This window comes from Electrophorus electricus, chromosome 3 (genome assembly GCF_041902795.1).
Source record: "Electrophorus electricus isolate QZ-2024a chromosome 3, ASM4190279v1, whole genome shotgun sequence".
Lineage (NCBI taxonomy): Eukaryota > Metazoa > Chordata > Actinopteri > Gymnotiformes > Gymnotidae > Electrophorus > Electrophorus electricus.
In genome coordinates, this window is record NC_137499.1 from 4,623,988 (window position 1) to 4,637,632 (window position 13,645).

The 13,645-nt window shown below is 49.0% G+C and overlaps 1 protein-coding gene across 1 annotated transcript; it reads left to right on the forward strand.

The window, feature by feature from the left end:
* The first annotated feature begins 322 nt into the window (after positions 1 to 322).
* Positions 323 to 13,228, forward strand: trappc10 (trafficking protein particle complex subunit 10). The gene is made up of 23 exons (XM_035523668.2): positions 323 to 511; positions 1,406 to 1,487; positions 1,913 to 2,048; positions 2,658 to 2,854; positions 3,373 to 3,568; positions 3,893 to 4,004; positions 4,486 to 4,733; positions 4,970 to 5,116; positions 5,643 to 5,757; positions 5,919 to 5,995; positions 6,982 to 7,073; positions 7,188 to 7,328; positions 7,424 to 7,536; positions 7,662 to 8,185; positions 8,426 to 8,567; positions 8,802 to 8,960; positions 9,088 to 9,317; positions 9,603 to 9,703; positions 9,791 to 9,917; positions 10,004 to 10,168; positions 10,259 to 10,439; positions 10,579 to 10,773; positions 10,857 to 13,228. The coding sequence occupies exons 1-23, from the start codon at positions 451 to 453 to the stop codon at positions 11,102 to 11,104; spliced, it is 3,789 nt and encodes a 1,262-aa protein (XP_035379561.1). The 5' UTR covers positions 323 to 450; the 3' UTR covers positions 11,105 to 13,228.
* Positions 13,229 to 13,645: the final 417 nt, after the last annotated feature.

Below are 13,645 nucleotides of genomic sequence, written 5' to 3' on the forward strand. Positions count from 1 at the left end.
TTTTGCTCATGCTAGACCAGGCAGATTGCATACTAATAGCTTGTTGCAAGCTTTTTATTACAATGTTCGATGCAGTTAATTTATAAAATGATCGACCTTATTTTTGCACACGTAGTACAATTAACAGAAGAAAAAGTTCAAAATCTCATGTCAAATTTAAGTATAGCTATTTTCATACTTTAACGCAGCAAAGAAGTCATTTCTCCTTCACTGCCAATAAGCGACCACATCTACTTCACTTGAACGATTAGTAGTAGAATGTCGTGCGTGTCTTCTACTTCCTGTCTTTCGCTTTCGCGAAGACCGGAAGTCGTCAGTTTGTCAGCAGATAGGAAATGGAGAGGAAAGGGGCCTTATCGATACGTTAGCGCGCTGCAAATTTAGTGCCGATATATTTTTAGTTGCGGCACCGACGTTTTCATGGTGGACTAATGCTGATTTTTATAACCCATGGAGTCCCATGAGGAAAAGCCCATCATCTACACCATGGAGAACAAGCCGATTGTAACGTGTGAGTGTGCCCTCTCGGTTGTTGTTAGCGCGTTAGCTAACAGCTAAACCGTGCGCGAGCGTTGCGGTCGCCACTGCAGAACTAAGCTCGCGAGCTGCTTAGCTTAGCCGCCTGAGCCAGTAATGCTGGCGGACAGGCGCGTTAAATTCGTCGACATCTAAATACGTCGTGCCTTTAATAACACTGGGCACGAAATTGGCGTACTGTCGATGAACGAGTAGGTCCGGACACCGTGGGGCGAGTTGCATTTTGGCGTGTTGTTACGGACCGCTTTCGTGTGTTTTATGTTGAGCTTTGTGTTGGAGCAGCACCAGAACAGTGGAGGTTTAGTTCAGGCCTGTGTGATGGTAATGCGCTCCGAAAGCGCCCTGAGTGGACAAGACGTTAACGTTCGTGGAAACGAGCGTGGATAGTTAGCTGGCTGCCTAATATTTGAGTGTTCCCGGAGGCCCCGGTAGGGCAGAGGTTGAAACACAACGCGTTAAACACGACAGGCCCCAGAATGTGAGGGGTTTAAGCACTGCACCCCAGGCCCAAACACTTGTCCGGTCATGTTTAATCCCCCGTGAATGAGAGAAGCTCGTTCCTGAGCTCGCTGTGGTTATTGGAGGAATTTGGCTTTGGGTATGTGCACGGGTTGACGAAAGCGGGAAGTGTATTCTTTCGCTTCCATATTTCTTAGATGACTGCGTATCCAGTAGTTCTGCTGTCATTTATTTTACCGGGCTGAACGAGTCGCCAGTATTCATACACACAGATTACAGTCTGCTTTTGTGGGTGTGGGGGTATTGTGAGGGCATGAAAGGGTATATGTGAATGTATTGATATTAATCCTCGTCTCTGTGTGTGGACTGAGAAATTTTGCCATATGCATGTTCTTTTCCTATTGTACAGGTGCTGGAGACCAGAACCTCTTCACTGGTCTCTATGGTCTCCTGTCACAGCAGCTGCCCAGAGAACCGATGGAGTGGAGAAGGTGAGGATGTCCGTTATTCACATCTATTGAGCAGCTGGGAATCACATGCCAGCAAATGTTCTATGTAAAACAACTGGTCTGGAATTTGTCATGACAAAATTGTTTTTCATTGTTTAGCAAGGTTTAACAAAACTCTGTGTTCTGCCTGAAAGGCAAAAGTCTTTTCCAATTTCGAAAATGTTTGGAGAATAGCAGAAACTAGGCAGTGGTTTCGAGTTTAGCCAGCAGGTCTTCAGGCTACAACAAAGGGTAGTGACCCCTCCGCTGAAGCTGTCAGAAACTGCCCTGAAGTTCACTCCAAGCTAAGACTGTAGACACGATCTCGCTAATCTACGAGAGTGGTGTAGCCCTAGATTCTAAAGCAGCCGTTGGCAGGCCGTGATTGCTGCTCCCTTTGCCGCTGAATGTGTTGCCCTTCGCCGCAGGTCATATGGCCGAGCGCCGAAAATGATCCACCTGGAGGCCAACTTTGTCCAGTTCAAAGAGGAGCTGCTCCCAAAGGAGGGGAACAAAGCCCTCCTCACGTTCCCTTTCCTGCACATCTACTGGACCGACTGCTGCGTGAGTTTTGGCCTCGGCCAACCACTGAGCTGCTTCACCAACAGCTTGAGGAGACGGCAGTAGGGAGACTTTCAAGGTTTTAAAAATACAGTTGAATTAAATGTTCGAATCCAGTCTATCTGAGCAAGTCCTTTTTGACAGGAGAAAATTCATTGCAGTTTATAGTTTTGGCCTGAGAGGGGTTTTTTTTATTCTAAAGAAACACAGAATTCTTAAGGGTACTTTTTAAAATCATGTTGTGATTTTCATACTTTTCATGTAACAGAAATGTATTAATTCAAATGCCTGGCTAAATTGACCATTATGTGACATTTGTCCTGTGGCAAAGCCCAGAAAAGAAAGATCTTGACCTTGTCAGTCACACTCGCTTGCAATAAGGGCCTTTAATTCCTTGCTTAGAATTTTTATATTTCTGACACCGGATATAGAATTTTTATATTTTTGTTATCATACAAAGGAAAAATATACACATAGACTTGTCAAATGTCAAAGTTATTGCTACATCAATGCCAGAAGGTTTACAAGGATGCTCACCTGTTGGGGTTTTTGGTGAAGCTAAAGTTGTTGGTGTGTGTGTGTGTGTGGGGTGGGGTTGGGGGGGGGGGGCAGGACACAGAGACGTACAAGGCATCTGTGAAGGAAGACATGCAGCGGTGGCAGGGCGCGCTGCGTCTGCACGGCTCCACCGACTGGCTGGTGGTGGTGGTGGAGAGCGACGGCAAGAAGAAGAACAAGACCAACATCCTGCCACGCACCTCCATCCTAGACAAGATCCGCAACGACTTCTGCAATAAGCAGAGTGACAGGTGAGCACGCCCTCACCCCTTCTAGCTGGAGGGCATCCGCGGGCCCGGTCGTTGTTACAGATCTTCATGTGGGCCTCTGTGATTGGATGTGGGTTGCGCTATCTCGATGGGCCAGGCATCAAGGGCTGAGCTAATTTAGATGGGGCGTAGCTGGCTGGCCCCTATTTCTGACCTTAGACGTCACCTTGATAGTGGAGGATCTCTGTAAAGGCATGACTCATGGCTGATGTGTATGGGAGCTTGACGGATTTGGCAGTGGATTTGCCGTCGGTTCGACTTGTACACAGTGGCAGTGACAGCAATACGGTTTAGTGGTGTAAGTACTGTTGTGAGTTTAGAGACAGATGATGATTTGTATTACTGCTGTGCCTGTCTACTCTATTTCAAATATTCAGGAAATCGCACATTAATGGGTCAGATCTTTTCACTGTTTGCTCTCAGTCTGATGCTCATTCACCACTCTCAGTGTGTGTGTGCCCGTGCGTGCGCACGCGCGCTGGTCTTCCTGTCTCCCTCAGGTGCGTAGCACTGTTGGACCCCCTGAAAGACTCATCCCGTTCTCAGGAATCGTGGAACTCCTTCCTGACGAAACTGCGCACCCTACTTCTCATGTCCTTCACGAAGAACCTGGGCCGCTTTGAGGACGACATGCGCACGCTGCGAGAGAAACGCACCGAGCCTGGCTGGAGCTTCTGTGACTACTTCATGGTCCAGGTACGTCCTTACTTGCTGATCCAACCGTCAATCACAGCCGAGCACCATTAAGAATGGACCAGAGGTGGAGAGAAAGGTTTAGCAGTAACAGTACAAGGTTAACTGTATTGGTAAATGTTCGGTCCAGTTACTTAACCCTGACCCACTTCTTTATTTATTCTCACTGTAAGTCTTTAGGTTTAGCCACAGTCTTCTTAATATAAATTGATTGCAGTGGCGTTACAAGTGCTGTTTTAGGGTAAATATACAGCCACCATGCTCTGCAAAAATGCAGTTATATGGACATGGATAAGCTTCTCTGTGTGTGTGTGTGTGTGTGTGTAGGAAGAGCTGGCGTTTGTGTTTGAGATGCTACAGCAGTATGAAGACGCGCTCGTCCAGTACGACGAGCTAGACGCTCTCTTCACTCAGTATGTGCTCAACTTCGGCGCAGGAGGTACGGCATTTCCCGCGCACCCACCAGCATGTCTGCAGGGTTCATCGGAAACACAGAGGCCTGCTCACGGGCATTGAGTAGGGGCTTGGCAAGAAAGAAGGGAAGATGTTTCCAGAGTGTTTCTTAAAACCTCCTCATCAAGCTGTGACACTGAGAACGTGCTGTTTAGAGAGTGAATTCTCAGCCTTCGGTGCGCTGCGCTAATTACGAGTGCCGATGCAGACAGGAGGGACTGCAGTCTTCGCAAATTAAAGTTGCAGTTACCAGCTTGAATACAAAATGAGAGTTTCTGTGCTTTGGGAAAAACTGAACGATGTTACTTGAGATAAAACTCCAAATAGCTTTGAGCTTGTGTATTTTCATGTATCACACTCACCACGAAACACAAATGAACGTCTGCGTTCGTCCTGTTGAATTCCAGGGCGAAACGTTCACACCAGTGTGTTTATTCCCCCTGTTATGTCGGTTGTACGGCGGGCAGACGGAGCCAATTGGCTGGGCTCGTTCTGCCAGCCTGTGCGCGCCTGGAGTGGCCTGCTGCTTCGGCGGCCCATCGACATGGAGAAGCGGGAGGTGATCCAGCGCGGCGAGGCCTCGCTGCTGGACCTGCGCAGCTACCTGTTCTCCCGCCAGTGCACGCTGCTCATCTTCCTACAGAGGCCCTGGGAGGTCACACAGAGGGCTCTGGACCTTCTACACACCTGCGTCCAGGAGCTGCGGCTGCTGGAGGTGGGCGGGGCCGGGGTTCCACGTGCGGAGTGAGCGCCAGTTGTTGTTTTGTGAATTGCGAAGATTTTTGGGACTTGTGTTTGTGTACTGACTTTTGTGCAGGTCAAGGCCAAAGTGTGTGCAAGCGTTTTGAGTGTTTGGGAGAGTGTGCATGTGGTTGGGGCTGTAATTTCAGTGCCGTTAGAACAAGTCTGAGCACGTGGCGTTTGCCTTTGGCTCCTGCCCCTGTTGGGCAGGTGTCTGTCCTGCAGGGGGCGCTGGACTGCTGGGTGTTCCTCAGCTGCCTGGAGGTGCTGCACCGCATAGAGGGCTGCTGTGACCGCTCCCAGCTGGAGGCCAACTTCTCTCACACCGTGGGCCTCTGGACGTATGCTACGGAGAAGGTACGTTGCGTCGTACATGGCAGGTGTTTGCGCCTCCGCTACCGTGAAGGTGCCCTGGCCCCCCACTTTGATGTGGGAGGAGCACCGCAGAGAGACAGTCGTGCCTTGAATCGCAATAAGCAGCGCGACGACCACAGCCAATAAGCTCTTGTTAATAAGACACCTAAGGAGTTTATTTCCTGTTTGCTGATGTTGCTATAGGTTAAAAAAAAAAAAAAGAAAGAAAGAAAGACCAAATGGACGTAAAGAATGAGATGTGCCAGTGAGCGCACATAGAAACCTGACCCACAATTGCCTGTACATCACTCAGCTGTGCACGGTGATGACAGCTGCTGCCTGCAGCCTGCCTCTGAGCTGTCCCCCACCCACATCCCAGTCTGGGAAGGAAACATCTCTGTTCCAGGACTACGCGCAAGAATAGGATGTAGTAATAGTAGTAATAGCGAAACAGGCTAGACTTTAGGAGACCAAGGCCTGTAAGTTGAGCAGACCTTGGTTATATTTGGCTTGTGTGTGTCACTCCCAGCTGAAGTCCCTGGGCTACATGTGTGGCCTGGTGTCGGAGAACGGGCCCAGCTCAGAGGAGCTGAACCGAACGGTGGACCTGCTTGCTGGCCTTGGGACAGAGAAACCAGAGACAGGTAACCACAGCAACCGGATTCCATGTCTCGCAGGTTTGCGAGTGGTGCTTTGCTATGTTGCCTGCAGAACACAGTGTTACAAAGCACTGGATGAAATGCGCAGAAGTACAAATTGGGTACAGATGATATGACTCTAATTATGCCATTGTGATCTTTTGTAGTCAACAGTCTCCAGAGCCCATATAAAAAACTCAAAGAAGCTTTATCGTCAGTGGAAGCGTTTGAAAAACACTACCTGGTAAGAACCAATTAATTAGTTTGTCGCTAACACCTAAGGACAAAAACAGGCGGGCAAACATTAATAGTTGAAAACACACTATAAATACTTAAAATATATGGGTTATAAATTCTGTAATAGATGTGATCTATCAGGGTATTTGGGTATATATGTGTCTTTAATGGCATGTATCTAAGGCTATGTGTTTTATGTATTAGATAGGACTACCTCAATGCATGAAATGCTGAATTAATGAACTGACTGCAAACAACCTTGAAATTCAGCGGTATTGCATTCTACCATGTGCTGCTGTGAACGGGCCAAAACACAATACACAGCACTGCTCTTTATTCAAGAACAGTGCAGCATTTGTGTCGCAATGAAATGTGATCACTGTTCAATCACTGCCCACTGCCGACTTTGGGGCGTGGTCCACGATACGGGGCGGAACAGATTACAACTGTCTACTAATCAATCACAGATTACCCCAATTTATCTCTTGGTACATTGAATGTTTTGGTGCAAGGAGGTGACTGTCTGGCAGAACAGAAATAAATGAGAAAAAGAACTGGCTGGCAGATTTGTTGCGAGAGGCTCTTTTGTCTAGCACATTTGTGTTTTGTATTCAGTTATGATTTGATTTCAGCATTTCGTTTATTTTTTTTGTAAAAAAAAAATGTAAAGCTCTGTATTGTTTTTAGAAGAAGTCAAATGGCATAAAAACAGTTGCTTTTCTTTCCCCAAATTCCGGCATTTTGCTGCTGAAAATAAGTATTGTGTGTATTACATCACTCATGATGGCATTTGCAAGATTGTGCAAATTCTTCTTCATACATTGGTAGTTAATCCCTGATGGTTCAGAATGTGATGTGACAAGCAGTGCTTCACTTTATGTATTTCTTTGGTCTTGCCTTTTCAGTCATGTGTGTGTATATAAATACACACAAACACACACACACACAGGCTGTTTGATGCTCATAAGTGGTGCTTGTTCTCCCTGTGAGCAGGAACTGTCCCATGCTGCGCTGGAGATGTACAGAGCCATCGGGAGGCTCCGCTCGGGCCGCCTGGTTGGGAAGAGTCTGGCTGAGTTCTACATGTGAGTCCTCCTGTAGTACGTCACCTAGACAACACGCGTCCTCCTGTAGTACGTCACCTAGACAACCCGCGTGTGTGTGTGTGTGTGTGTGTGTGTGTGTGTGTGTGTGTGTAGGAGGAAGGGTGACCCCCAGATGGCACAAACCTTCTTGCAGGATGCCCTGAAGTCGTATACAGCGGAGGGCTGGAGCTTGCCCATCACACACACGCGCAAACAGATCGCCGAGTGTCAGAAACAGCTCCAAAAGACAGAGGAGTATCCTTCACTGAGCACTGCTCCTCCCCCATCCCCAGTCACAAGCTCGTTACCCTTCAGTGGTCATGTGTGGGCTCCTTCACTCTCAGTGCCAGCTACCTGCAGACGAGTGCTCTGCTGGCCAGCGATGCCAACCTGTCAGACGAGGAGAGGAAGCACTTCTGCCAGGAGATCCTCACCTTTGCCAGCCAGGCCTCAGAGGGCAAAGGTTGGGAATGCAGAGGAGTTCTGGGTCTTTGCTCATGTTTTGAAATGGCTGGATCAGCATTGCTGCTCCACAGACCAGAACTGGATAAAGAGCAGTGCTCTCTCTCTCTCTCTCTCTCTCTTTAGACCAGTGCATGGCTCTAAGCATGACTGCATTTGCACAGCTCCGGGAGCTTCAGTTTCACCCTTCAGCCGCGACAGTGCACATTGGCGCCGCCCTGCAGCTGGAGCTGCGTCTGTGCAGCCTGATGCCGGTTCCGGTGCACCTGGAGCAGCTGGTGTGCACCGTCCACTACTCTGAGATACGGCCTGCCCCCGCCGGCTCCCAGCGCCGTCCAGCGCTCAGCCCGGACGGCACAGTCACCTTCCCAGCCACAAGCCCCTCACGCGGGGCAGCGCCCGGCCCGGCCGCCCCCGCCTTGGAGCTCCAGGAGATACAGGACCGTAGCCCCTCGGACAACGCGCTCAACTCCACTGGCGTCGTCTGCAAGAACGTACACCTGCTGATGCGCATCAACGACAACCCCGCCTCCCTGGACCCGCCCAGCGCCGCCGCCTCCGCCATCACTGTGGAGGATGGCGCAGAGATGCTGAAGGCCAACGATGTGACACTGCTGCCTGGCAACAACAGCATCGTCTTCTCAGCGCCAGTGAGCGAGCTTTCTGCCTCAGATTCTGTGATTCTCCATGTAGTGGCATTAATGTACCTCATTCATTTAATGCCGTGACTTTAATTCAGTTGACTTGCTACCACAGAGCTTTTCCACCTCTGTCATTTTAGCACTGACTGAGGAAATTACTCTTACTAGATCACTAAACTGCTCGGCCGCTCACTCAGTCTTATTTTCCCTGATTTTTTTATTACACCTCTCTCTCTCTCTCTCTCACAGAGTCTGAAGGCTGGCTCCTACACCCTGCGCCAGCTGTGTGCTACCGTTGGCCAGGTGCAGTTCGTGCTGCCCCACATTTACCCCATAGTGCAGTACGACGTCTACTCCCAGGACCCTCAGCTGACCGTTGAACCCCTCACAGGTTGGTCCTATGGTACACACTTTAACATCTGTTATGTCATTCCTTAGTTCTTGTTCAGCCAGCCCTCCAAGTCTCCGAAAACTCCAGTAAGGCTACGTACTTATCCAGTTTTCCGCAGACCAGAGCGGAAGACTAGTCAAACTTTTTGGTGCTGACCGACTTTATCTCCATGTGGAAGTTTGGAAGCGTTTTGAGAACTGAACTTCCTTTGTCTGTGACTGCTCTGTTCTGCAGAGAGCCTGCTGGCTGGGCTCCCTCAGCGAGTGAAGTTCACCATCCTGACGGGCAACTACACCGTGAAGAAGGGTGATGCCCTGCAGCTGAGTAACTCCGACTCCATGCCCATCCTGCACTCCTCCGCCTGTTCCGCCTGCATTCTCACCAGCACCGGAGGTGTGAGGGCGTGGGGTGCCCAACTGGGTGTCCTGGACTTGTGCATGACACAGCTCGCTTCTCCCTGGTGGGAATAATGCCTGGGGTTCACACGTTTTTCTTGTCCTCCCTCCCTCCCTTTGAGCAGACCAGGTGGGAGAGGCTTCCGTGTCTATCCAGTCCTCGGAGAAGGTGACGAGCATCTCTTTGCCGCAGACTCCACCCTACCACACACTGGAGTTCCAGCTGGAGGTGCTGTGCCATATACCATCAGCCCCAGCACGGGCTGAAAGTGAGCGCCTCACCAACGGCGAGGTCCGCCACCGGCCCAAGAACCGAACACGCTACAACAGTGGCATGGCCTCCATTGACCAGAAGGTGTGCAGGACAAAGCAGCCTGGATCAATGAATGCTCTCACGTCTCATGTACTTCAATTAAGTCAGAAATGCATAGAAATTCTGATTATTTCTTAGTTCAATATGCCATATTTAATGCCATATGAAGGTTTTTGCAGTTCGCGTCTCTTTCTGAGGCCTTTCGCTGGGTTTTTGCTTGGGTAATCACACATACAGTGTGTCGCAGGCATTTCAGCAGGCTTTGGTTAGGTGACTGAGCAAGTTGTTTATGTTGACAAACCCAACCCATGGGCTTTTGTTTGGCAGGTGTCTGTTGACTGTCCCTGGTCTATATACTCCACGCTCATATCCCTCACCTTCTACACGCCCTTCAAAGCTCAGCACTCGCTACTGTCTGCTGGGAAAAGGTTGGTAAACGGTTGGACGGTCTCAGACACTTGAATGCGATTGCAACGGGCCAGTGGTTTTTTGTTTATCCTGTCGTGATGTCACAGGAAGTACATTCAAGTATGCCTCCGCAACGTGTCAGACACAAACTTCCGCCTGGCCAATCAGACGCTCGCAGACCACCAGTGTACGCCTTCACTGCAGCTGCTCTCTCTCAATGCTAAAACGCACCAGGTGAGGGAGGTTAAAAAACACTCTCACACATTCGACTGCTCCGTCTCAGTCATCTAAACTGCTGTGATCTAATTTCCTCTAAACAGCTGGTGTATAGTAAGCAGTGTGTGTACAGCCTGTGGGAAGTGAAGTGGGCCACCGAGCCACCGTCGTGTTTGCAGTGTGTGTTTACTGCCAGCTTCTCACCAGCTGATGCACCGGACACTGCGCTTAAACCCTACAGATATGAGTTCCAGATCGAAAGAGTCACGGTGAGAGTACAAACACATACGCACTAACAAAGCAGATTGGGGGGGGGGGGGGTCTCTGAAGTCTGATGTTCTGTCTCACGCTGCCTACAGACACTATACAGTGTGAAGGCAGAGATCCAGCCTGCAGTGGGGGAACAGCACTGCCACGCTGGAGCCCTCTGTCGGCTGGAGGTCTCAATCACACGTGTGATGGACCCCAGCGAGGCAGAAAGGGAGGATGAGGAGTACACAGAGAGTGAAGGCCTCCGCACAACCAAGTTGATGTATGAGGGTAAGATGCGGGAACGGCTGCAGGCCGTGGTTGTGGAGAGAAACGCGAAGAGGAGTGTGTAGTAATGTTATTGGTTCGAGCTGCATCATGCACTTCGTGTGTGTGTGTGTGTGTGTGTGTGTGCGTGCACACTTTTCAGTGGTGGATAACAGCAGTAACTGGGCCGTGTGTGGGAAGAGTTCAGGCCTGGTGTCCATGCCTGTGGCTGCCATGGCGACTCACAAGGTTCAGATGGAGGTCATGCCACTGTTTGCAGGCAAGCTCCCCTTCCCCAGCATTAAAGTGTCCAAGTACCTGGCCCACAGTGCACCACCCACCACTCAGCCAGAAGCAGGTAACGCAGTGCTCCTCTTCATCTCACTTGTTTGCCTCCACCTTCCCCCTGCTTGACTGCACTCTCCGAACCCCTACCTGCAGACTCCTGCCTGGAGAACGACAACCTCTCCCTGCTGGACAAGGGTCTGGAGGACCAGGGTGACACGGCCAGCCTGCGCAGCCGGGGCAGTGTTCACTCCCTGGGCAGTGGCGAGCAACAGCAGAGGGGTCCACCCATGCCCAGGCTGGAGTCCTTCAGCCCGGGCCAGGTGTTCAACTGCAGCATGGCACGCCAGGTCTTGGTGCTCCCCAGCACAGATGACCACGTGCTAGAGGTCAACGTCACATGACATGAGTGGAAGGCCCCGCCCCGCCTGGTCCTGGACCCTGGTTTCTGTGATATCGCTGGACAGGAGACTGGGGAGGGGAGGGGTTCTGGTGTGGGACAGTGGGGCGTCCCTATCCCTGGACTCGGTGGGCGGGCGTTGGATGTAGGCTGAGCCTGATCGCAGAAACACAAATACATCGCAGGAACCTGAGAATCCATTTGCTGTCTTATTGTTTCGGTCTTATTTGTTCTCTCCATTTCCTGTTTACTCCCACACTGGGAGGTGTACCTAACTGGAAAGCTCGCAGTGTCCTCCCCCTTCTCTCACCTCCCCTGTTCAACTTCCTGCAAGAGAAGCTTTCGTTACTACGACTGTGACTAGAGTCCCACTAGCAGACATGCATCCACGCACATGGACCTTCACGGTGACTTGTGGAAGGGTTCGCAGACATTGTGAGCTTATTCTGGGAAACCCTGTGCATGTGAGTTGTGGGATGTTTTACTTTACTGCGTCTGACCCCTGGCTCGCATGCATCACTGTGCTCCAGAACACAGCCGACCTGTGACAGGTGGAAAAAGACGGGAGAAGGGATGGGGTCAGGCCTTGCTGAGCTACTGTTTAAAACCCACTGGGTCATGTTCTCCGTCGCGCTTAACTTCCGGTGTTCTGTGTGTTTGCGCGTGTGCGTTTGTGCGTGTGCATACATGGAGAAAGAGGATGACGTTAAAGTAGCTACCCACACACACACACACACACACACACACACACAGCCCATCCTGTTAAATCATATTCCTGTGCAAGTCACCCTCCAGCCCTGTACATAGTGTTAAATACGTAGATATTACTGAATGATGAATCACTTATAACTGCATAGGCTGCACCAATGCACCAAATACAATTTGAGGAAAGGCCGACTTGCAGCTTTGAGTCACAGATTCTGAAGTACTCAGTCACTTCTTTGGCGGGGGGAATATTTTTGCCCTGGTTTGGTTTTGTAGTTTTTTTTTTTTATTTTAAAGGTGGTGGACTTGGGAGACACCTCAGAAGAAAGACTCAGACTGTACTTCACTGTCAGTGACTGTAGACATTTGGCCTGAAGTTCCTAATCATGCGGGTTGGCTGCAGTGTTCATTTGCACATACTTCTTGACATGCTGTCTTTTTTGGGCTTTTTGTTGGAATTTTTCCTCTCCAATTTGTTTTTAGCTATTCTGTTGCTATAGCAACCCATTTCATTGCAAAAATGAATAGCTATTGCAAAAATTGCAATAACTAACTCAAATCAAGCTCCATGACCTCAATACGTCTAATGGCACTGTTGTGGACAATTATCTGGCATAACCAATATACCGTTTAACCCTTTCAGGAGCGTCTCCACCAACTCCAGAATTCTCTGCAGAGAATGACCAGTTGCTTCCATCACACTACCAAAAGAACCATCACCTCTGTGACATGTCAATCATGCATTTGTGTGACATTTGTTACTCCTGAGAGGGGTTACCACATAATGCCAGTTCACAGGTGTCCATTTTTGTACTGTGCTGTCTGTGTGAGGTTTGTGTTGGTTCTGTGTTTTTGAGTGAAGTACATTTTACAGTGCTTACATGATTTAGAAAATTAAGAGAAAATTATCAAGTGAGGATTTTGGGGTTAAAAAGAATTATATATATATATATATATATATATAATATATATATATATTTTTTTTTTTTTTGGATGCCAAGTTAGTAATTACAACTTGTCTAAACCTCAGTGTCAAGGTGATTGGCTTTGGGTTTCTGTGCAGTGGAGACTGGGGCCTGTGAAGGCTGAAGCCTAGAGGCTGTGTCCCAAATAGCTGGACACACCCCATTTCCTACTTTGTGAGATAATGTGTAAAATGGTTTAGGGCAGATAATTCATAACACCCAAGCATGTGGGATTTCCATGCGTCATATGTAGAAAGGCTGCCCCTTCCCCCCCCTTGTTTGCTTTGTCTGAAATGTTTGGTTCTCTTGGCAGAAGAGGGCTTGTCTGGGGCAGAAGACTCATAAAAGAACAAGGTGCAAATTAATTGCGTTGTTGCTTGTGTGCGTGTTGCAGATCCTCTGAGTTTCATGTCTAGCGCGGTATTTATTCTGTGAATAAATCTTTCCTCTGTCTCAGATGAATTTATTCAGGGGTCATGTGTGTACAAACTTTAGAGCAAGAGGTCTGTGTTTGGATAAGTTCCCCCTTTCCCCCTTCCTGATGTGTATGATTGTAAGGAGGCTGCTCCAGCTGCTGTGGTAATGGGGTCGTTGGGTGGCTTTTGGTGGCTTCCACAGGCCGACTTTGGGGACTACAGCATGTGAATCACTGGGTCAGCTAACAGTGTCAGAATAATTTTCACAAGCTGTTTGTAAATTATTCCATCTGTTGAGCACCACAGATTGTATTTAGATTATTTAAATGAAAAGACTATGTACGCATAATAAAATTGAAAAAAATATACATATGTTTTAAAAAGACTGGTGGTGTGCCTGTTATTTAATTTAAATAATTGAATATACTGAAAGAACAAATGAGGGGAAAACAATCAAGG

Excerpts from the sequence above, each read along its gene's own strand:
- trappc10 (XM_035523668.2), top strand. The coding sequence starts at position 451 with ATGGAGTCCCATGAGGAAAAGCCCATCATCTACACCATGGAGAACAAG. Across the intron at positions 5,117-5,642 it reads GGACGTATGCTACGGAGAAG|CTGAAGTCCCTGGGCTACAT; the intron begins GTACGTTGCGTC and ends TGTCACTCCCAG. Across the intron at positions 7,329-7,423 it reads CAGCTCCAAAAGACAGAGGA|CTACCTGCAGACGAGTGCTC; the intron begins GTATCCTTCACT and ends TCTCAGTGCCAG.